General features: G+C 44.8%; 1 protein-coding gene across 6 annotated transcripts in view; it reads right to left on the bottom strand.

Annotated features, from left to right (window-relative positions):
* Positions 1-2,836: 2,836 nt before the first annotated feature.
* The window catches only part of Foxn3 (forkhead box N3), a 379,981-nt gene continuing 357,962 nt past the window's right edge, over positions 2,837-24,855 (bottom strand). For all 6 annotated transcript variants that reach the window (XM_077109127.1, XM_076849759.2, XM_076849763.2 and 3 more), the window contains 2 exons: positions 19,996-20,101; positions 2,837-3,791 (listed from right to left, as the gene is read on the bottom strand). In XM_077109127.1, the coding sequence (XP_076965242.1) occupies positions 3,233-3,791; positions 19,996-20,101 (665 nt within the window). In that variant the 3' untranslated portion in view covers positions 2,837-3,232. The remainder of the gene's footprint in view (positions 3,792-19,995; positions 20,102-24,855) is intronic.

Raw genomic sequence — 24,855 nt, 5'->3', positions numbered from 1 at the left:
TGGAGGAGGGGGTAAGAGAGCGTGCCTCCTGCCCCTTGGCTTGTTAAGGACACGGACAACCTCGTGAATTCACTACAAACAGCCACATACACATCGATATATTTTTTTTTTCCTCAACAATCAAAATACAAAGTTAAACACAATTGAGCCATTGTTTTGGTTATGCATAATGTGTATGCCTCCAAAAACAGAAGAAAAATAGAAAAAAGTACCCTCACTAAAGTTTCCCCAACAAGTCTTCCAGAAGATCCAATGAAGGTGCCGAGAGAGACTCAGGAAAATAACACTTAGCTGCCCGATGAGGTATTTATGCAAAAAGAGTGGTTCTGGAGTTAAGAACACACTTATATTTATCTATTTCTCAAAAGAGATCAGAAAAGTAAATCACACACATTGCATTTTATTATTTTCTAAGAGAGGCATCTGCCCCCTTAGAAAAATGAAATGAGGGGAGACAGCCCACTGTGGGGTTTTCCTTGGAAGAAGTCCCCTGCCAGAAACAGTGCTGATGTTTACCTCTGCCTTTCCAGAGAGAAGTCTGAATTGTATCGTCTTGGGTTTGGGGGATCGAGGTGGTGGTCTTTTGGGCTTAATCAGGTGACAACACAAATTGAAGTGTGGCTCAGGTTCCATAGCTGTGCATGGCTTTTAGGGTGTTTGATGTTTGGGGAGAACGAGGGGACAGAGCACTGCAAAGATAGATCTGCGTGCCCACCTAATCCTGAACATCACGGAGCACGCACTCAGGCTCAGTGCAGGGGAAGGAGCCTGGGCCATGACAGGGACATGTCTTCCAGGTTCTCTCATCAGCAGCCCAGAGAAAGGCAGGGATGGGAGCATCCTGGCTGATGGAGTTCCTGACGGTAGCCTGTGCTGGCCCATGGGCTTGACTTTGGCTCACAAGTGTCCTGTTGTAAAAATTCAAAATCCCCTTAGTCCCCTCCCTGTCCCCGACCACCAGATCCTGAGCCATGATAGTAGGTGCTTTTGTTTTAAACACTTCCTTCCATTTGGATGGAAGATGATATTCTTCAGATTTTTTCTTTGGATCTCCAAAACAAAAACAAAAACAAAAATAAATATATATATATATATATATATGTATTTTTTTTAGGCAAAGATAAGTTTCTGGTCTGCGTGACATCGTCTGGTTGTCAAAATTCAGCTCTCACAATCTAGGTGGTCCAATTCCAGGTTGTTAGTGTGCTGAGGTGGTAGAGATGGCCGGCCCCCTCTCTCTTACTTTGAAATGGCATTGTCCCAATGAAACACCTGGGGCTGGCCTTTCTCACCCTCCTGTCACTTCCTCCCTCTATCTCGAACCCTCACCCAATAAGGCCCATTAGCATGTTTCCCCTTCTGGTGAATTTGCATATATTCACTGCCTTTTTCCTAGAACCAACTCAGGGTCATGGTTTTCTCAAGTAAGCATCCCATAATTCTCTTGATTCTATCATACACACTCACTACGAAGTTTGCCCTCGAATTATTGCGTCATGTTAAACATGTACAGGCAAAGAGAAAGCACACGCTCTCCAGTAGAGAATCAGAGGGGTCGGGCTGAGTGCAGACAAGGCAGTGCAGAGTCAACCATCCAAGCCCTACCAGAGCATGAAGAGATTTTTATATTGCAGAGTAAGTTCCCCAACAGTCAGAATTTGTCCCTGAAGAAGATTAAACCTTAAACACCTGCTTCAAAAAACCAAAACAAAACAAAACAAAAACCCAGGAAAAAAAAAAAAAAAAGAAAGAAAAAGAAAAAAGGAAGAGAAATAAAGAAAAAAAAGGAGGAAAACAAAGAACCTCTAAGCCTAAGGGCTTAAAAATTAGAGGCATAGCCTTTTCTCTATTTTCTATATTTATATGAAAATAATTCATGCTTCATGCTAAATACATTATTTACCTTACAAGAACTTTTGTTATTTTTGAATAAAAAAAAGTTTGTTTTTTATGATTTTTTTTTCTTTTTTTTTTTCTTTTTCTTTTTTTCTTTAAAGGAATCCATGCATTGTGGATCAGAAATTTCTGCTGGCTACACTGGTTGAATGTGGAAATCAGATTTTTTTTTTGCAAAGATGAATATTGACTGACATTAATTGCAGGCTCCTTTTTGAGGGCAGTATAGGAGTTACTTATTATTATTATTATTAATTTTTGCCATGTTTTACTTTTGAAGTGTGTCCATCAATGTGCCTTTATATACCACACTACTACTGGCAGGTTTGGTAGCTATTTTTTTTTTTTTTAATTTCACTTGGATCAAATACTTTTGATAGACAGAAATAGAATCTGAACCATTATTTCCTTCCTTAACAGCTAATGTCAATTTTCAGACTTGATTGCTTTTCACTTGGGCAGTTTAGAAGATATGGCCTGTTTTTTTTTTTTTTCCCCATGAGTTTTCTCTTAGTCCCATTCATATGTGTGGGGTGTGTGTGTGTGTGTATGCACGTGCAGGACCAACCTTCAGGCTTATGGCTTTTGGGACATATTCTTAGCTACAGAACAGAGTAATCACCAATGTGACTACAGTCTACCCCACTTCTTGGTCACTGACACCTGACATTGTCTTAACAGTCCGGTGCTCAGCTTGTAAGACATCACCAGGCCTCAAGGATCGGAGCACAGAGGCCCGTGCTTGCTGTATGGCAATGCCCAGGGCATTCCTTGCCCAATGGGAAGCTGGGTGCACAGGCCTGGGTCTGTGCCTAAGGGGAAGCGGGGTTCTTCCTTTTCTCCCATTACTGTATGTGCCTCTCCATTCAGTGAACCCAAATGGAAGGACATTCTTTTTAAACCTCAGGGTTGGGCCTGAATGATTACTTTGCACACGTGCCTTCTAGGTGCCAAATGTGTACTCCAAATGTGGCATTAACGTTGACATCCCTGTGGGTTCAAGCCACGTGTTTCTGACAAGCTGCAGGAAGCAATGGTAATTTTGGCTTTTTCTTGGTTTTGTCGTCGGATAATGAAAAGCTTTTGTAAAACAGCTGAGTGTCAATATGAGTTCTATGGCTTCAATCTCCTTTAAAAATAAAATTCTTAAGGGTCCAAAACAAAGGAGAGGGGGGCAAATTAAAAAAAAAAAAAAAAAAAAAGAAAAAAAAAGAGAAAAGAAAGAAAATCAAACCAAAAGAAAAAAAAATTGCTGATATTGCCACAAATCATTAGAAATCTCCTGACATGCTGAAACCAAATGGCCATAAGTTCAAAACAAATCAATGACTTGTTTTCAATTTTTTGTGGTTTCCTTCTGCTCCTTCTGCCCCTTTGCCGTCCGATTGGTGATGTTATTCAAACAGGACCGAATCCCTGCCAAGTGCAGGAGCGACCCGGCTGCCTCTTTCATCTCCTCATCGTCGCTCTCGGGGGGCTTTTCCGTGCGTCTCTTTTTGAGGGGCAGCGTGTCGCTGGGGACCTTCCTGGCCTTGGCGAGGTGCTGGCGCTTCTTGTGCTGGGATGCGTACCCGCTGTCCCCCAGGGCATCCTTGGCCTCCTTCTGGCTGGGCTTCCTGTCGTCCTCCTCCGTTTCGCTGTGGCTCTCGTGGCTCTGGAAGCTGCCCTCACTGCCCTCGCTGCCCTCCTGGCTCCCCTTGGTGGCAAACTCGTAGTGGTCGTCGGCCGAGGAGGAGGAGGAGGAGGAGACGGAGTCGCTGGTGGGCGAGGTGCTCCGGGCATTGGAGGACTTGGCACTGCTATAGTTGTGATCCTCCTTGGGGTCTCCGCTGACCACGGGGGAGCCGCACGACGGCTCACTCTCAGTCCGCATCCGGCAACTGGTGATGCCGTTCCTGCAGGACGATGACATGGGGAGGGATGGGAGACAGAGGGGACACAGATTAGATCTCTGATGGAGACTCAGGTGCCCAAGTGCAGGCAAACAGTTAGCAATTAAAAAACCTGGGACAATGAGCGGATCTGCTTGAAGACTATGGCCTCATCCTTGCCACCTGGGCCTCTCCTGCTTATCTCCCATCAATGGCTGAGCTGTTAAAGCAATGGTTCAGCAGGGACGGCAGCGGAAGCTCTGACCCTTACATTAAACCATGAAAATCAAACTGCACTTAGTTCCTTGCAGCCCCCAGCTCCATGGAGTCAGGTACCATGCCTGGGCATTTCAGAGGGAAAAAAAGACATTCTCTCCCAAAGATAGTGTATGAGGAGACTTTTATCAGAAGGCTAAATACAGTGTTCAGCAAACAGACACCTGCCACGTGGGGGCTGCTATTCTCCCAGGCATGACCTCCATCCTTCATTCAATCTACCAACATTCACTGTGTGCCTGACAGGAACGTGTGACCTTAGGGAGGGGCCCAGGGAGGTCACATACAGACACTATCACGAAGATGCTGCAGTCTGACAAAGAAGCATGTCAAGTTTCTAAGAGAGAACTGCCATTTTCTGGAGTGGCCACCGCCAAGTGCCCTGCTGAGTCCACCCGGATGACTGTGTTCATAAAGCAGACCTGAGCACCTTAGCTGTCCACCAGAGGGGAGGTCTGGAAAGTTGGGTGATTTAAAGTCCCCAGCTGAGAAATAGTCGAATCAGGGCTGAAACCAATGTCTGACCGCCAAGCTCGAGAGAGCCAGGCCACCTGCCAACACCCCCCTGCAGGCTCCCCATGAAAAGGCTCCCTGCCACGGCTTTCCTTCAGGACCCTGGAGCCCTCATCACGCTTGGGATAATCTTCTTCTTCTCTGTGTGTCTGAGCAGTGTGCTGACCTCCCTTATGGCTCCTTATCCGCAGAATGGGAAATGTCCCTCTGCCCACCTCCCGGGTAGCTGGGCCGCCCACAGGAGTGCACCCCTGCAGTGCCCGGCCAGGACTGGCAGCTGTGATGTTTACTCCTGGTCAGGCCACACGGGCCAAGTGTCTGGGTGGCAGCTGTCTTTCTTATGTGCCTGGCACATGCTAGATGTTCAGCACAGGTGGAAATCAGAAGGACGAATGCTTGCAGGAGGGAAAGGTTACTGATACTTGGAGGGAGAAAGGACAGGGTGCCAGGGGACTTTCTGAGGAAGAAGTGGCATCTGACCTTGGATGTGAGGGCCAAGGATTTGTGCAGGGATGAGACATGTCCTGGTGCCCCAGGCTAGCCCCTTTTCCTGTTAGCTCCTCCAACTCGTGAGACCTTTCTAAGAGACCCAAGGAACTCGCCACACTCTTCCTGCCTGGATTGTACACACTCTGACTTTCCCTTCAGGAGGGCATTGCCCACCATCACCAAGAACCACACAGTGGCCTTTTCAATGCCTGTGCATGTCAGCTCTGCAAGACACCGCCCAGTCACAGCATGTCCCACCTGGCAGACACCCAGCAATATGACCTGGGAATGAAGGAGCTAGATGGCACTTCATGGCACAGAGTACAGGAAGTGGCTCTGGGTCCTCCCACCAACACTGACCAGACCCAGCCTGAGGATGCGGCACTGGTTGAAAGGCTGCACTGGTCCAAAGGCCGGGACCACCAGGGGGACACCTTAGAGAGCCCCTGTCCTCCTCCTCCACTCCCTGTGGGCCTTGGGGCTCAGAGACCTTTCACACATAGAAAGTGAAAGGGGAGGAGGAAAGAGCCTCTAACGCAGATGGAGATGGTACAGCAGGGGGTGAGGCCGGGGAATCTCCCGCCATCCAGTTTCCAAGGCCTGTCCTACTGAATTGGGGCTGATGGTGAGAATCCCCATCATAATGTCCATCAGCAAAATATAATGGCCATTGTCAAAATGTAACCTTTCTTAGGTGCCTCAAGATCATCATGGTCAACAATTACAGAAATGGGTGCATTTGTACAAGCAGCCCTAGTAGGTTCCAGAAGAGTCTCAGCTTGGGCCCTACACTATGATCCCAGATTGCATCACTTGCCCCACATCCTCGTAGGTCAAGCTAGACAGAGCTGAGTTCCTGAATCAGTGTTGTGTGTTAGTGACCAAGAGGGCTGGCTGTCTTATGCCTGGAGCCTCAGCTTCCTCATGGCCCTCACAGGGCTCTGTGAGGATTAAATAAGTCCCGGGCACAGAGGAAGGTTCTTAGAGGTACTTGATGTGCTCACATGGGAAAGAGTCATTTTCTCTTTCTCCCCTGGGTAAGAGGTTTATAGGAATCCAGCATAAAGAAGCACTAACCAGAAGAATTCCTCCAGGGTTTGCCTGAGGACAGTCCCTGGGCTTTGGGAACTAACTGGCCTCCTTGATATTCATTCTCTGCAGATTTCCTGTTTCTTGGCTACGTCTTGGGTACATACAAATGGCTGAGATAGGATTACTCCGAGATGTTTACCAAATGTAAAACTTTGAACAGAATTTATCATACAGCCAGTCCTAACAGTTATTAAAGTAAATGAAAACGGAAGTCTCATGTCATGGCTCTCCTGATCTTCACTGTTTAAGGTAACTACTGTGAAATACAAAAGCAATCCATCTACTGAACTAGACCAAACCGATTCCTACTGAATCCAGCTACATTTGGATGAGTGAAAGGGCTGTCTGGCTTTTAACAAATCAATTCGGTTCTGAATTCTTCTCACTGTAACTACTTGGGACTTACTTCATTACCACTGTTCAGGGGAAGGCAGGACCCTTCCCTGAACACATGTGAAGAAGAAGAAACCCCGAGACCGACGAGGTAGGAGAAGCCTCCACCAAGTGACCTCCTTGTGTGTCTAGGTGAAGGGCGAGTGGTGTTCACTGTGATTTTCTTTCCTCTTTTCCATAGGTTTGAAATTTTTTTAAATAAGAAGTTTGGGGTGGTGGGTGGAGAAATACTATAACCAAAGCGAAATGGTGCCAAAATTCTACCCTACCCCAAGAGGAAAGACTTTGAGTCGGAGAACCCTTCTCTTTCTTAAACAAAGCAGCATCAGAGAGGCGAAAAAGACCCGCTTGACCCAAATGGACACGTTCTTTGAAAGGACATCTCATGGATGAAAGAATAGAAAATTGTTCCTGGGCCCCTGATTCTGTAGATGGCGGGGTCTCTGGCCCCTAGAATCAGGCTGCTGGCTGACAGTGATTCCACAAAATACCTTGGAACATGGCCTGCTCAGCCTTTTATAGAAACTCCCAGGACTGGCCCACAGTGGCCTCCCTGGTTCTCAAGGACAATCCAAGCAGGAACCTGAACTATCTCCCTGCAACCCCAAAGAAGGACGTCTACTGTGATGGAGACGGAAACTAACATAACCATTGACAACACGTCCAGATGCAAACAGGCGCAGACACAACTTCAGGGAGGGAGAATTAAAACAGAAACATATCCCTTTCTCGTTGGATGAAATTAGCTTTCCCTGAGATTTTAGCATGGGCTCAGAATCCATAAATTAAACACGCAACTCAGTGGGAAGTGACAAGCTCCTTCAATTATTAATGACTTGGCGCGAAGTGATTCATGATGGTGCAAGCCAGCTGCACGGAGCTGGTGTCAAATGCTCCCCGCTGCAGGGGTTGTCATTACAGGACACCGAATGCTTAAAAGAAACCAGCCATCCTGAACACATGGGAAGGTGAGTCTCTAACCTCCTCGAAAAACCATTCATTAAAATGAACGTGGGATGCCTGTAATTTTTTCAGGGTTAGTAAAATTTACATTCATGATACTCAAATGATCATACATTAGCATAAATGAAAGCCACCTGATTTTACTAGACCTCTATGAGTGTAAAGCACACAGTTCAACAAAACCACGTGCTGTTAACCGGAAAACCTGGAACTCATTCTCTCGTCAACCAGATGAGAAAAACCAAACAGCAAAGAGAGCTCCCATTTGTTCCAGCCAAGAAGGAGCAATGTTTGCAAACGGCAAGTTAAGGTAGAAATTTATGCTTAGTAATGGCCCTCCTCTTCTGCTGTTTTTCCCCCTTTTTTCCTATAGGTTTATTATTTGTTCCATCACAGTTAAGCAGCGTGTGGACACTCTGCCCTTTACTGGTTGGTGTGTTTGGGCTCTGTCTGGAACTGCTGGCTTTACGCCTACCTACAGGTTATCATTCAGGGTAACTGTCCTCTCAAGCACTGACTTGAAGGCACTGATCCTGAGTCAGATGGGAAAACCAGACAGAATTAATAGGAATACAGTGCTTCTCACCCAACCCGACAACAAGTAGAAAGAGCAAGAGATGACTAGGGAGGGCCTTCTGCTCCCTTAGAGGTGGCAGAAGAGACATTTGGAACCCATGCTCCTGACGGCAACGCAAAGGATTCTCCATAAAGTACAGCAACGTACTGTAAAGTCACAAGGAAATGAGGGGAATCTGACACCCACGTAGACTTACTCAGTGAGCCGCATACACACAAATGAAAACTGAACAACATAACCTGAAATGTGGGCAGCTGGCCACTAAGGAAGCCGGGGTTTCCCTGGAGCACATGCCCATCCAGGCCTGGAACGAGAGCCCAGACTTATGCACAATAAAGGGCAGGGAGCGGCAGGAAGGCTGATTTTGTTAGGTTCATGGTTACTGTGGACCCTCCAATGGAGTTAAAGTGGCCTTGTGTCCACCAGTCCCCCAGGCCTCCAGCACAAGTTTTAAAAGCAAACCCTCTGGAAGAACACACTTGAACCCCAAGCCACAGAGAATTCCCACAGATAAGAAAGCACAGAACAGACGTTTACAATAGTTTTTTAAAAATCATAAACACAAAGGAAATAAGCTACTGTAAGCCAGAGACAATTGAAAAAAGCAACTATAAAATCTAAGACTACTAATGTGGAAACATTGTAGATGGAGAACATAAAGTTAGGATGTTTCAAGAAACACAAGAGAGAACTGAAAAATATTGGAAAGGAAGAATACACTGTATTCCAATTAAGCAGATTTTGGAAAGTACCAAATAGAGCTTCTACATATGAGATGTAAAACCCCTGAAATTAAAAAACTCAATTCAGCTGGGCATGGTGGCACACCCCTGTAATCCCAGTGGCTGGGGAGGCTGAGACAGGAGGATCACAAGTTCAAAGCCAGCCTCCGCAAAAGCGAGGTGCTAAGCAACTCAGTGAGACCCTGACTCTAAATAAAATACGAAATAGGGCTGGGGATGTGGCTCCATGGTTGGTATCCCTGAGTTCAATCCCCAGTACCCCAAACAAAACAAAACAAAACCCTCAATTCAGTTAGAGAAAAAAATGAGTGAACTGATGATGTACCTTAAGATATCACTCAAAATGCAGCAGAGGGGGACAAAGATATGGGAACTGTGAAAGAAAGGCGGGGTGACAGAGAACAGCCCAAGAGGATTCCATGTAAACCTGGGTGGAGTCCCAGAGTGGATGGAAAGTGGGACAGATCAATACTTGAATAGAAAGTAGCTGGGGATTTCTGGTTTTGATGAAAGGTACCCATTTTAAGATTCCAAAAACCAACAAATCTCATGCAGAATAAATACAACAAAACCCGGACCTATGCATGCCACTGTGAAACTTCAGAATTTTATACCCAGTCCCATGCTCTTCTAAAAAGGACTGCTAAACACCATTTATTTTCAGCCCCAAATTCAAGGCTTTCACTACAGACCCTCAGTATAAGAACATTTTTTTCTTTTCTTTTCTTTTTTGAGGCAGGGTCTCATTATCTTGCCTAGGCTGATCTTGAACTCATGTGCTCAAGATCCTCCTGCCTCAGCCTCCCCTGCAGCTGGGACTACAGCCCTGTGTCACCACACCCGGCTGACAACTTCTCAAGGATGTATTTCAGGGACAAGAAAATGATCTAAAAGGGAAGGCCTGAGATGTAAGAAGAAATGATTAGCAAAGAAAATGCAAGTATTGATTGTACAATGCAATGATCATAATGACTAAGTGGCTTTACAAAACAAACAAAACCAAAATAGAACCAAGGTACTGGACCAATGCAGCGTATCATTTGGGGTGTGGAACAGACCGAGGTTAAAGCATTCCAGAGGCCCTGTATTGATCAGGAGGTTAACAATATCGATCAACTTTAGACATTTTAAAATATTCATGTTAAAAGTTCTAGGATCAAGGCTGAAAGACGACAAACAGGATGTATGACTTCCAGACCATTAAAGGTGGGAAACAGTGGAAGGAGGAGTCGGTGAACTTCTATCGATTCAAACTAGTGCTGGAGAGAGGGGAAATACCTGGGAAAAACAGGGACAAACAAAAATGCAAAATGACAAAGACGAATCCAACTCTGTCAATAAAAATGGGTTAAAAATCTTCAGCTAAAAGCTACATATCATTAGCATGGATTTTTTTTTTTTAAATAAGCTATACGCTGTTTATAAGAGACAAGTGTAAAATAAAAAGACAAAGAAAGGTTAAAAGGATGGAAAAAGTTGTATCACGCTGGTGTAGTGCTATTAAAAAGAAATGACCGATTTTAAAGGCAAAAATTATTACTACCAATGAGGTGTTATTAAACATTCATTAAGGCTCAATTCGCCAGGAAGGTAAAACAGTTTAAAACAAGCAGACTTCCCATAAAAGCGCTTCAAAACACAGACTCTTAAAATGGAAAGAGCCACAAGGAGAAATAGCCAAATCCACTCTGTAATGGGAGATTTTAATAAATCACTCTTAGCATTCAACCGACGGTGCCCTTTCTCTCTCACACACAACACAGCCGAGGTTACCAAGGAGATCTGACCTGACAGACGTACACAGATTTGTGCCAATCATGAAAAAGGCATATTCGTTGGCAGCACCCATGGAATATTTTTCAAAAAGCTGATTTGTACTCGACCCCATAGTAGATCATTTAGATGAGGCATAGATTATCTCACAAGTTACTGCCTGTGACAATTTTCTGCCCACAGTGCACTGAGGTTAATGGTCAATGTTGAAGAGGTAACAAGACCAAAACAAAACAAAAAGGCAACAGCATTTCCTCTTTGGTTTAGAAATTAAAAACAAAAAAAAAAACAAAAAAAAAAACCCCACAAACAAACAAACTTCTAAAAAGACCCATGGGTCAAAGAAGAAATCAAAGCTGGGGGGGGTGGGTGGGGAGAGAAAAAGGTTATAAATGAGAACTCAAATAGGACACAGTTAATAAAAGATAGTTTAAAAGGTGACAAGATATATCAAAAAATAACTTTTATATCTATATGTGAAAACCTACATGAAATGGAAATTCCTAGAGTTCACTAAAATTAATTCAAAAGGAAATAAACACAACTTGTCCTATAAACATTACATAAGTTGAAGCTCCACCAAACATCCAGGAACAGATCATTCCAACTGCATATGAACTCTTTCAGAAAGTCTAAGAGTGAATATTCTCAACCCATATGGGGCTAATGGAATCTTTTTTAAAAAAAAATTTAGATTTTTTTTTTTTTTTTAGTTATTGATGGACTTTAATTTATTTATTTATATGGGGTGCTAAGAATTGAACCCAGTGCCTCGCACATGCTAGGCAAGTGTTCTATCACCGAGTCCCAGCCCCAGCCCACTGGAATCTTGATACTGACACTAGACAAAGACAGAACTAGAGAAACATGCTACATGAACAAATATGTAAGATTCATACATGTTAGCTCACTAATTCTAGTAACATGTAAAACATATAACGTATTGCAAACAAGTATCTTCACAAATGCAAGTCTTATTCAGAACTGGTAAATTCATAATGCAATTTACCACAGCCAACAAAAGTGAAAGAAAAATTTTATAGTTCATTTAAATGATACAAACTTTTTTTTTTTTTGGTGTGGGATACCAGGGTTTAACTACTGAGTCACATCCCTAGCCCCTTTTTTATATTTCATTTAGAGACAGTGTCTTGCTGAGTTGCCTAGGGCTTCAATAAGCTGCTGAAGCTTGTGATCCTCCTGCCTCAGCCTCCCAAGCTGTTGGGATTACAGGTGTGTGCTATTGTGCCTGGCAGATGCAAACATTTTTTATGAAATTTGATAATTGTTCATAATGAAATATTATGAATAAGTAAAGCCTTTACTTATTTTTTAAAAATATTTATTTTTTAGTAGTTGGACACAATACCTTTATTTTATTTATTTATTTTTATGTGGTGCTGAGGATCGAATCCAGGGCTTTGCTACCACTGAGCCACAACCTCAGCCTTTACTTATTATGATAAAATATATTTCCTAAAAATACAATAACAAATACCCTATCAATTATGGGTCAATAATGTGACTCCTTTGAAAATAAGGAACATTAGAAAAGATAATGCTAAGTAAAGTTAGCCAATCCCAAAAAACCAAGGACTGAATGTTTTCTCTGAAATAAGGAGGCTGACTCCATAGTGGGATAGGGAGAGGGAGCATGGGAGGAATAGATGAATTCTAGATAGGGCAGAGGAGTGGGAGGGGAAGGGAGGGGGCATGGGGTTGGAAATGATGGTGGAATGCGATGGTCATTATTGTCCAAAGTACATCTATGAAGACACGAATTGGTGTGAATATACTTTGTATACAACCAGAGATATGAAAAATTGTGCTCTATATGTGTCATAAGAATTATAATGCATTCCGCTGTCATATATAAATAGAAAAATAAAATAAGGAACACAGAAAAATGTTGATTATTATTACTTCTATTCAGAGGTTCTGAATTGTGCCGCAGGACAGGGGAAATAAAAGACTTAAAAAGAAAAGATGTCATATGTGTATATAAGATTAACAACAGCATGAAAAAAAAAGAACCTAGATATGCAGAATAAATCTAACTGAATATTAGGGGGAAAAAAGTTATAAAACTTGTAACAGGAGACACCAGAATTTGGACAGAGGGTGAGATAACTGTGTCCAGGGACTGATCCGCTAGGGGAGTCAAGCCCGCAGTCTGATATACAGGATCAATACGATTCTAGTTAAAAATTACAAGAGGAGCTATTGTCTCTCTTTTTGCCCCTCCCCATTTTCTTGTTCTATTGATCAAGCTGATTCCAAAATTTACATACAGGTACCAAGAGCCAAGAATGGACAAGACACTTGAAAACAAAACTGGGCTGAGAGAACCGTGCTACTAACCCTGAGGCTTACCGAGAGAGTGACGGGGACAGCGTGGAACTGCCCTAGAATGTGACGAAGACCAGACAGGACCGAGAGCCCCTGTGAATCCACGCTCACAGAGAACCCTGCCACATGTCACCGATGGCATTTCCCATCGGTGGGGACAGGAGGCGCTACCTAATAAATGACGCTGGGATACCTGATACCCACCTGGAAAAGACGCAAATGTGTCCCTGGCGTCACAACGCCAGGGGGTTCCAGATGTAAGTAGTAATCAACAGGAACAACCCTAAGATTATTTCCTATCATATAAGAAGTAATGATTTCAGATTTAAATGTGAAAGGAAAAAAAAACAAACCTTAAATCATTTAGGGAGGGAAAAAAACTAGTTGAAATAAGATGACCAGGGTAAGAAAGAAAAAGACACTGGGTTTGATAAAGAAAATGGTTGGTAAGTGTGATTAATAAGCATTAAATGAAGAGCTTCTATTCATCAAAAGACATTATTATAGTGAAAAGACCGTCCACGAACAGAAAATTTGCAACACATATAGTCAACAAAGGACTGATGTCCAGAATATATAAAGGTCTCCTACAAAAGAAAAAAAGAAATAACTCAACAGAAAAATGAGCAAAATGTAGAAATGGAAATCCTTAGAAGACATTCAAACATCCAATTAAGTCTGTGTAAAACAGTGCAACACCTTTAGAGAAAGGAAAACAAAGCCTAATAAAATACCACTGTGCCACAGCACTACCTTGGTTAAAATTATGAAGTATGACAATTCCAAATGAATGTGAAGATATGCAGAGGTGGGGACTATCACACTCTGCTGGTGGGAGTATAAATGGATACAAGCACTTCAGGAAACAACTTGACATTACCTTCTGAAGCTGAACATGTAGATACTTTACAAACCGGCAGTTTCACTCCTGAACATCTTAAATATGTCTGGAGACATGTACAAGAATTTTTGTAGTAGCAAGGCGTGGAATATGAAAAACTCTAATGATCCAAATACTTTTCTTATTTTTGTTAACTGTGGTATAATCACAGTGGAATATTATACAGAAATGTAAAAGATTCACCTAGCGCCACATGCAACTCAACAAATTTAATAATGAGGGTATCATTTTGATGACTTCAAAACTCAAAACTAAACAATATTTTGTCAATGGAAACTAAAAATAAAAAAATGCTTTTGAAAGAATGGGAATAGTAAATACAAAACTTGGGGTTGGGGTTACCTTTCAGGGAAGGTAAAAGGGTGTCAATCATGTTTTCCTTTTTAAAAGTTGAGATGGTGGCTTCATAAGTCTCTTAGACACTTAGTGACTCTATATGTTTAATTTTGTGGGTGAAATAAAATATCATATAAAAATGTTTTAAAAAGAAAGCAGTCTCCAGAATGGAGACCAAGATTAACCTACAAAGAACGACAGAAAACACTAAGGAAAAACATGCAGAGAACTATTTAATAAAAAACCGCGTGTAAAATTACTATTTACCAGATGTCAAATCCTACCAAGGAGAGGGATGTCACTTAGTTCAATCTAATTTGTGAGTTTACAGTCATCCCTACATTCTCCATAAAATCCGGCCTGATTCCACCTGTGCTTCAGTGATCCAATAAAAATGAAGTTCAAGACTCCTAGCCCCAGTTCTGCAATCTGGTGGATGCACAGCAGCCAAGGTGAGGGGTCCAGGGGCCAGGTGGCCAGCACCTCCTGGAAAACACCCGGGTTCCAGAGCTCCGAGTGGTGATCGCCAGGGGACCATACTTTTCTCCCACAAGCTGCAAAATGCCTCCTTGAACCACTAAGATAAATGTGATTTCTTTTGTGCAAGAGATCACAGAAGAAAAACAGGTGACCCTAAAACTGCCCTCCACACGGTGTCTTACAGGTACACAGCCCAGAAGCCCTGGTTTTGAGGACTTTCCGATATAAAGCACCAGGACTTAACCAATGCCACCAGTCTGTAGTACGAGGAGCCCCCTCGAGGAGAACAATCAAATTCCACTCAGCTTGCTGCTCACTGCTAAGATTTCTAGACCAAGAAAACAAAAACGAAGACTTTTCCCGGGAAGGGAGCCCATGGGGAAACTAGGTCCCTGCTCCGTTTCCCTTGTCCCTTAAGCCAAGCCCTTTAGCATGCTCTCTTCTCCTACCCAGGCATACTCTGAGTTCCATAATCACCTTTGAATGCTGTGATCCCAGAAACCAAGGCAAACAGAGGCCTTGTCTTTAAAAACACAACAAAATAAAATACAACAAAATACAGGAAATGATCAGTGTCTTAATTTTCCCCTAAAGTTCCACAGTCAGATTACAACCCTAGGTATCAGGTATTGAACTCAGGGGCAGTTGACCACTGAGCCCCATCCCCAGCCCTATTTTGTATTTTAGAGACAGGGTCTCACTGAGTTGCTTAGTGCCTAGCTTTTGCTGAGGCTGGCTTTGAACTCGCGATCCTCCTGCCTCAGCCTCCGGATCCGCTGGGATTACAGGTGTCCGCCATTGCATCTGGCTTACAACCCTATCTTATCCTGTTGTGAACATCTTCTCAAGGCAGAAAGACAAGCAAGGCAAGCCAAAAGAGCAGCAGATCTGAGGCAGAGAGATGTGACCTTAAAAACGGATGCTTTTGCTCTGTAATAGGACCACGAATGCCCAGCTTGCTTCACGTTCCATGGGAAGTTGTTTTCATCTGAGTTGCAAATAAAATCAAGCAGCCTTGTATGGGGATTAAACGGAACTTTCTTACCATTTTATGAATGTTGCAGCCTAGATTTATAGGACAGACCTCCTTCTTCAAAGCCATGAGGCTCTCCTAAGGTCTCTTAGCTGCAGAATAACGACCCAGCATGTGGCCCAGGGCCAGGTGAGTTGCTACACCCCCAGGACACTAGGGATGTAAGAAATCTGGGCTCCTTTTCCCAAAAAGGCCAGAGTCTGTTCTTCCTTTGTTCAACAACAGTCTCTGCAGGGAATTTCGCTGGGACAGCAGCACAAGACACTGGCATAAAACTCTAAGACGCGTGAGCAGTTATTTTAAGGCTGATGTCTCTTGAGCACTCTATGCCCAGACAAATTTAAAAATAAGCAGGTTTCCAATGTCTAAGGATGGGCCAATCGCTGAGGTTATTGAGCAAAGAGTCAACACGCTAAAGTCAATTACACTATTGACAGATACTCTTACGAGGAGATTTCACATCATAATTATATGCAAAGGAACCCAGCAAATACAAGCTGTGTAATGATCAGCTAATAAAAGTAACACTTCATCTATGTCAATAACAGTTTCAGAGTTAAGACAAACAAACATGGCCTTTGCCACTCAGCAGGGGGGGGGGAAATTCCCTGAAAGACAAATATTTTCACTTAAGGAGAAGTGCTCAGCCTCACACGGAAAACCTATCACACAAAGGAGAAGAGGAAATTGGTCTTTAGTGGGTGCTAATGACTCGGCCCTCCCTGGGCCCCAGCTGTTGGCCTGGGGCAGCAGTCCCTGTAAACACTGGGACCCGGCAGGCTGGAATCCCTAGGTACAAAACGCCAGGGGCAGACATTGGTCTGTGTTGTTCCACCCTTCACATTCCTCTCAACCTCAGGTTTGACTGACAGGTGGCCAAATTCAAAAATTTAAAAATTACAATGGGCGTGAAAAAGCCAAACATGATTTCCCGGCCAATCACCTGTCAGTGGGATTTACAAAAAAAAAAAATTGCTGGTTCTGCAAATGTGCACATGGCTGGGTTTATGTTCATTTTCCTGAAAGCATCTCAGTACCTACTTTTCACCTTATAAAAAGAGGGCCAAGATACCACAAGCAAGTGTCTCCAACCTTATAGAACTTTCTACCCTCTCCCCATTAATACCCTTAAAACTAAGGGGCAGAGGTGGAACTGACTAGACAATGTACCGCTTATGACGTATGGCTTCTTTTACTAGTTATCTCTATTTATGGAAATGGAAACTTGGTGTTTTTTTTTTTTTTTTTGCAAACTGTGGTTGCATATTTTACCAAAATGAGTTTGCTTAAAACTCCTATGATGCTCAGGAAGGTCACCCTTTTAATTAGACTATGACTGCTTCCAGGACTGACACTAAGCAAACTGTGCCATTACAAGGCTACTGTCATCAGCCTCAAACTCACCCTTCTACAGTAATTCAAAGTCTTGGGTTGGGGCTGGGGCTGGGGCAGGGGTTGGGATGGGGTTGGGCCTGGTGCTGGGCTGGGCTGGGGCAGGGCTAGGCCTGGTGCTGGGTTGTGCAAGCCACACTGTGCTTGACCATCAGCTTCCGCCAACAGGGGGAGCCCTGGAGACTGCAGAGGTGATAGGAGAAGGGACAGGCTCTGGCCTCGGTTTCCTGCTCCTGTCTTCCCAGCAGAGACCTGCACCTCAACAGCAGCAGTCCCTTCCTGTAGTGGGCCGGGGGAATCCAGTGCACAGTTTTCCCAATGTTTGCAGAACCCTATTCCCTCTGAGGTGCGGGCACCAGTGTGCACCCATTCCTCAGAGGCTGGGAGCCCAGACCTCATGTCTCAGATGCCATCCTCTGGGCAGGAGCCCAAGCGTCAGCTCCATGGGGCCACCATTTCCAGCTTCTCCCAAATGTTCCCTCGGCCTGATACGGAGCCTGCTCCGGCCGCCGCCCCCCTGCCCCGTGAGACTTTGGGTTCGCTTTTTATATCCTTTTTGGTTACCTGGTTAATAACTTTCTGTCTAGGTAGTGGTTCTTTTATCTTAAAGGCTCTCTGTTCAAACACCTGGTGTGATTGTTGTCTCCTAACTGAACTCAGCTGACACACAGGTCCAGTCCTAGAAGCTATTTTCTGGACTTTCTCTGGAAGAGACTAACTGCAGTGCTCACAGATGGGATGAGCGGCAGCTTTTAGTCTTCGCCCCTGGAACTGGGATTGAACCTAGGGCCTTGAGTACGGTCATGCATTCTACCACTGAGCTGTATTCCTCGGTCCTTTTTATGTTGAAATGGAGTCTTGCTAAGTTGCTCAGGCTGGCCCTGGGCTTGTGATCCTCTTGCCTGGGCTTCCCTGGTAGCTGGGCTTACAGGTGTGAACAGCACACCTGGTTGAGAGACAGCTCTTTGAACAGAAACAAGACATCATTGTTTGGCTGCGGAGTTTATTCCCAAGAGAACCTGACAAAGGGGAGAACCATCAGCATTTAAAGTAATACCCCTAGAGGGGACTGATCAGTAAAATTTGCGATAATGTATACCATGAGGTGAATAATTAAAATCAGGAGACAGGGTCAGCTGAAGGCTACCCCGGTGTCTGCTGGCTCCCCTGTGCTCTTCTAGAAGGAATGGCTGACTCACAGCGAAAGCTATTCTTGAAGGCACTCAAAGAAGGGTGAAGACCACACATGAGAACCTGCTAATGGAGATACATTGTTGCTTCACGCAAAAAAATAGCCCACAGTCTCAAAGTCTTCTCAGCCAAAATGGTCAACTAGGAGGTAGAGATGGGAAAGGTTTTAGAATGGAAAGCAGAACAAGTGGCTTTCCCAGTGCAAGGTAAGGCCATTTTGGTTTCCCTGGAAGAAGATCATCACTTCAGAGCTCAAGACGCATTGATGATCTGAGGGGAACCAGGAAGGACTGCAGAGAAGCGTAAGAAGAAGCGCCACAGCATGTGATTTTAGAAGGCACCTCCCTGTCAGGTTAGTCGGAATGACATATACTTTTTATGATCGATCACTATTCTAATTCCTACCACAATCTGGCATTATCGGGTCCCAGATAACCAGAGTCAGCCCTAAAGATTAAGCAACATCCCTCCTGGTAAAAGCAAGCTGTTTGGCTGCAAAAGTTCAAAGACACAGTTTATGGAGAATATCCACCTGGTAGATTTGTGCAAGCCAAATTTGACCATGCTTCTCCCTCAGGCCCAGTCAAACAGATTCCGGGACAGTTTCCTTAGGGACATGCAACACCGTGAGAGTAAAATGGCCTCAGATGCAAGCCTGATCCCTAAATCAAACAAAAGGAAAGGGCTGCTGCTGGGAGGGGTGGCTCTCAGACAGACAGAACTTCTAGAGGGGTCGTCTGCACCAGCAATGAGCAACTGGCCATCAGTCAACTGAGCAAGGCGGCCTACTCCCCATCTCCAGCAAGCAAACCACTGAAAACAGAAAGGCACACACAGAAATTACTAATAGACAGGGTCACACACCAAATGGTCACAACCCAAGCATGGGGTCAACGGGAAAAGCGAAATCTGTCCCAAGCTAGGTGGCCACTTTCAGAAAAGTGTCACCAAGGTGTCACATGGAGGCTGGGGAAATCTGTAAAGAAATTCTGGGCAAATTCCACATACATTCGATGAGCACATTTGGTTCAGAAAGAAGGGAAGACTGGGGGATGTCAAGGTGAAGTGGGAATCGTGGAGGTGCCCCTGCAGACAGCTGGTCTGAGGAACGGGCAGAAAAAACAGGAAGAGGCCCCCACACTGCTGCACAAGAGGGTCTAAGCCAGCAGTGGACCTTGATCAGGACTGTCAGTGGGGATGAGGAGGACACAGGAATGGAATCTCCCAAGGAGACTGGCTTGGCATGTGGTTTGGCAACTGACCTGATTCTTGGAAACAGGGAGATGAGGCCACTCGCTATTTATAGACCACTTACCAAAGCGCATCTCACATGTGATTTTTGCATTTGAGTTTCACAGCAACCCCTGCCGAGAGGTGGAAGAGGATGAGGACGGGGGATGAGGGAACTGAGTCCCGTAGAGTCAGACACCAGCCCAGAGCCAGACAGGGAAGCCAGGGGGCTAGGTCCAGAGTTAGCTCCATCAGCCTAGAATCTAATGAATACCCCACGCCGTGTAACCTGTCTGCATCGCCTCATCTGACGCCCAAGAAGGAGAGCCTGGCATTTGGACAGGGGCGTTGGAGGTGACCTTGACTTTGTTGAACATTCCAAATAGGTTTGTCTTCACTCGCTAGAGGCTGGTCCTCTGCATCCTCTGTGGGGGCCCCATGGGGTGATGCCCTCCCCACTCCGCAGGCCGGCCCTGGTTGGTGAGCTCCTCCCTTACCTCATGGCTGCCGTCATTCCAATGGGAGTGATTGGCAATGGCCGCACGCCAGGAAACAGCCCTCGGCTCAGAACCCGCGCTCCGTTTTGTATCACTCCTGGAGAAACTGGAAAAGCAAAAGGAGAAAGACAACACGTGAATCCCGCTGTAAAGATATTGTTTTAAGTCAGAAATTCTGGATATGAGGGGGGGGGGTAGGGAGAGAGAGAGAGAGAGAGAGAGAGAGAGAGAGAGAGAAACATATACTGGAAGAACAAGACCACAGGCTACAAAGCTAACTTGGTGGGTAACTAAGTCAGACCAACAGCTTACAAACAAATTATTGCTGCCTAGGTTAAAAAAAAAAAAGTGAGTTTTTAAAAAGTGGGCTTCAAACATCATTTTCTTGCACTTGTTAAATGTAACCGCTTATCTCTGGTCAGACCCTAAGGTCATCTCAAAAAACACTGACACAGCAGGATAGGAGGTGACCGGACAAAGGCAGTTCCTCATGCTTCTCTGGTCATGGCCAGGAGCTGGGACCACCTTCCAATTTGTCCTTCATCAACAAGGCAAAGGTACAGCCCGGAATAACAGCAGAGGACCTCCCAAGCACTGGCAGCCCAGCCCACCCTCACAATGACCTTGTCATTAGAGGAAAGACCCCTCCTAAGAGTGGATGGGAGGGAAGGGTCCCTGCAGGCTCTGTCTGAGTCACACACAGATCACTGTGGAGGACCCCACTTCCACCTTCCCCAAAGCCCTGAGTCTCCTGAGAGTTCCCTCAGCACCCCGCCTTCTTTTAAACCCCCTGTCCCTGGAGCAACCCTAACCCTAACGTGAAGCCAATTCACCAGCGACCTTCAGACCCTGTCAGTTTTCCACACATATTCAGTGTAGCTTCCCACCATCTGATTTTGCCTGGGATTTACATAACAGGGGAACTTCAGGGACAGCTGACCTTTTTTGACCTCCCAATCAGCCATTTCATCTGGCTCATCTTCTGTCTCCTCTGACATCTACTAACAACCTTCTGTGAGTCTGTGGGGCCAAGGGAGAACTGCTACAGGAGAGCACTGCTGGGTTTTCATTTTAGATTTTTCCCCCCAGGGGCCTTTTGCCACAGAGCTCCATCCCCAATCTTTTTCATTTTTTTTAATTTTGAGACAGGGTCTGGCTAAGTTGTTTAGGGCCTCACAAAGCTGCTAAGGATAGTTTGGAACTTGGGATCCTCCTGCCAAGTCTTGGAGTCCCTGGGACTACAGGTGTGTGTCACTGTGGCTGGCTCTTAGATCTTCTTGTGTGACTTTGTACAACTCCTTGAATTTGTTTCCTTCTCCAAACAGTGTTCTCCCAAGGCCCCTTCTGCCCCCGGGCTCCTGGCACAGTATCATACGCAAGCAAGTGCTTTTACAGACTATTGAAAAGACTAGGAAATTATACATTCAAAAGTGAGAACCAATCTGGACGTTCAGTTTTTAAAACCAGCATATTATTTGTGTACAGATGAATACTTTTTTATAAAACAAATGACCTCTATGGATGTTTTACTTACGTAATGTTTAGTTCTCTAAGAATGTTACCAGAAATATTCCAAAGTTTTAAAGGTCCTTTATGTAAGGTGAATGCTCACTCTTGAATACACGATATTGTATAGACTGCTTATTTCTTGCGCCTTTTGTACTTTTTGTGAATAATTTTTACCATTTGTCTTCCAGGTTTGTGGAAGGTCTTACAGAAGGGAAACAAAACGGAAATCCTTGCCTAAGTCAGGACTATCAAAAGTCCATGTAGGCTCCCAAATGTCCCCAGTGTCTTTCCATAACTAACTGTGAGAGCAGGTGGAACCAGACCAGGAACTCACACCATCTCAGTGAGCAGCCCGATTTCAGATGACAGATGAGGTCACCCAGGGCAGGAAGACTTAAAGCACAGAGCTGCTACAACATGGTGTATAGCTAGTTCTATCTGGCTTAGTCGACAAGTTCTCTGTAAGGAAGAATGTCTAAAATTTATATTATCTGATTTCAAGACTTCCTATGAAATTACAGGAAACGAAACCATGTAGTGTTAAAAGAAGTACAGAATACAGACCAAGAGAACCAAACGGAATCCAGAGATAGACCCACACATGTATGCTCAGCTGATTCTGGACAAAGGTATAGAAACGACACAGCAGGAGAAAGGAGAGAGAACAACCGGAACCGGGAGATCCATCCGGAAGAAACTAACCTTGACCCTCATCTCATAACACATATGAAAAGCTAATTAGAATGGATCATAGAGTTAAACTATAAAACTTCTAGAAGAAAATATAGGAGGAAAATACCCATAATTCTCAAAGACAGACCGATACAAAAGGCCGGGAGAACTCCAGGGTTTGTAGGTAAGGCCTTCAGTTTACAAAAGATAGGCTTTTTGATTGCCTGTCTGGGGAACTGTGGGAGGGTTTCAATTGTTTTGCTGTATAGTACTCCCTAGAAATGCTCAGATAGCCATGGGTTGTACAATTCTGCCATATCTGTCACTAGGGATCTTGTGCAGAGAAGCAAATGAACTGGATACAATGAAATCCCAGTGGGGTAGGTTCTAGGGAATTGGGCCTGGAGATACCCAACCAAACTGAGGGGTATCTGGGAAGACTTTCTGCAGGAGGTGCCATCTACACTGGAATTCCAAGGCAAAGAAGCAGTGCACATAAAGGCCAAAAAATGATTTAAAAATGCTCCAGGTGCACAAGGGACTAAGTTATTTTGCTACAACATATAATCCTAGAAGGAAAGAGATGCATTTGAATTTTATCCCATGGGTACTGGGAAAACCACTTAATGGTCTGGAGCAGGAAAGTGGCTGAGAGCCAGACCCTGGTGTCAAGCCAAGCTGAGTCTGCGTCCCATCACACTGCTATGGTCCTCTGAGAAAGCTACGTTGACTCCTCAAGTAAGCAGGGAGGCAAAAAGTGGTATTTACCTTTCAGGGTATTGGGGAGCTGAACTGAGTTAATAAAAGGCACTCATGTTTAGAAAACGCATGTCAGCTACCATGACACCATCATCATTGCTAATACCATCACCATCCTCAGGCGGGTCCTGAGGTCCTGTGCTTTCTACATTTCGCTGGAGCTGAAAACCCACAAAAGTGGAATGAGACAAAAGCCAGACCAAGGTGCAAGAGCCCAGCTGTCTTCCTGGTGACAGAGTGGCTGGAAGAGCAACAACCATTGATGTGATGCTCCTGTTCCCCTGGTTTGTGCTATGTCAGAGTCACCTCTGCCGTGCAAATACTCCAAGCATTTAAAATTGGAAAAGACCAGAAAACCCTGGAACAGGAAGATAGCAAGTCACAGAAAACACATGCTTCTTCATTCTGGCATGGCCAATCGAAGAAGAAAAGAAGCTCCAGGGATGGTGCTCCATGTGCCCGGTCTTCTGCCCAAATGCCCAGAGGCACCCCGGCAGGCAGGAGTGCGAAGGAAGCCGGTCCCCACTCAGCACCTACTGGAGATCCAGTGTGTTGGATGCTTCCTGTCTCACGGACTCCTTCTGGAGGTGGAAGAGGTATACTGCAATGGCTGAAAGGAGGGGCTCTAAGGAGCACAGCCTTTGTTCAAAGACTGCAGGACCGTCAACTCTGTGGCTTTGGGCTCACACTCTAACCTTTGTGCGTCCATTTCCTCACCAGTAAAGCAGACATAAAACACCTTGTAAGACTGTTCTGAAGACTTAAATCAGGTAAGCTAGGTCAACTGTTTGGCTGGACGGCCTGTGCCTGCTCACAGACATCACCGCCATCATTACCGCCATCGCCATCGTTACCACCATCGCCATCCTTCCACCTTCCCACATCCCCTCTCCAGCAACCTCTTATTAACCATCTATGAGGGTGTCAGGACGTCCATGGGGAACTTCTCTCCATCTATTATCTTCTTTGTAGTGAGCTCTAACTATTGATTCACCCATTAATATATCTTCCCAATTAAGGAACTGCACGCACTTCCCAGGGAATCTCATGGAAGACGTGCTCCTGAGCTATTTCCTGAGCTCCACAAGACTCTGGCACATGCACTGGCTCATCCTCCAGATCCCGGGGCTTGTTTTCGGATGAGCTGCGATGGCGTGCTGCCTCTGCCGGTCCTGGCGTTTCTCGTCCCCTCCTTGGCAGTTTTCTCCATGTTGAGATGGCGGATGTGTCTGTGTTTGCTCATTGACTGCCAGAAGCCAGCTGTGACACTTAACTGTTCCCCACGTCTCTCCTCCTTTCTGTCCCCATCCCCAAGTGTCAAGAACATGGCTTCTGAAAAACACATCACAGCGGTCAAAATGGCTCCGCCTGAGAAAGGCATCCTGAGACTCACTGTTTGCTACTTTTCAGATGATGGGACTCAGCAGGAACCTGAGTCCATTCTCAGCCCCTGGTCTATCAGCACCTGCTCTCTTTCTTCCTTTCACTATTTTCCTCAAAGCATATCAAGACACCTCAAGGCCAACGCCTTGCAGCCAATCCACCCCACCTGATGTACTGAAATGCTGCCAAACTCCAGCTAGGTCAAAGACTTAAGAACCACACATTTGAAATCAGCTTCTCGCTGACTGATGTCTCACTAGAAGAGGCAGTTTCAATATGCACTGCTTAGAGGCAAGTTAGACAGGTTTAGGGCCCTCAGGTTGCCTAGGACCACCCACTGGCCAACTATATTCTCTGAAGTTACAGAGCGACTCTAAAATGTTCAGACTTTAGCAAGAAAGCAACACTCAACCATAAGAACAGCCAAACTGAGCAGTACCGCTCATTACAGATGTAATGATCTAATGTGATAATGCAATCTTGGAAATCTTTAAAAAAAAAAAAAACAGTCTGAGGCACAGGACAAACTTCCCTGCA

Source organism: Callospermophilus lateralis, chromosome 3 (genome assembly GCF_048772815.1).
Source record: "Callospermophilus lateralis isolate mCalLat2 chromosome 3, mCalLat2.hap1, whole genome shotgun sequence".
NCBI classification, from domain to species: domain Eukaryota; kingdom Metazoa; phylum Chordata; class Mammalia; order Rodentia; family Sciuridae; genus Callospermophilus; species Callospermophilus lateralis.
The sequence above is the reverse complement of the archived record's forward strand: the minus strand, read 5'-3'. Positions and strand labels throughout refer to the sequence as shown.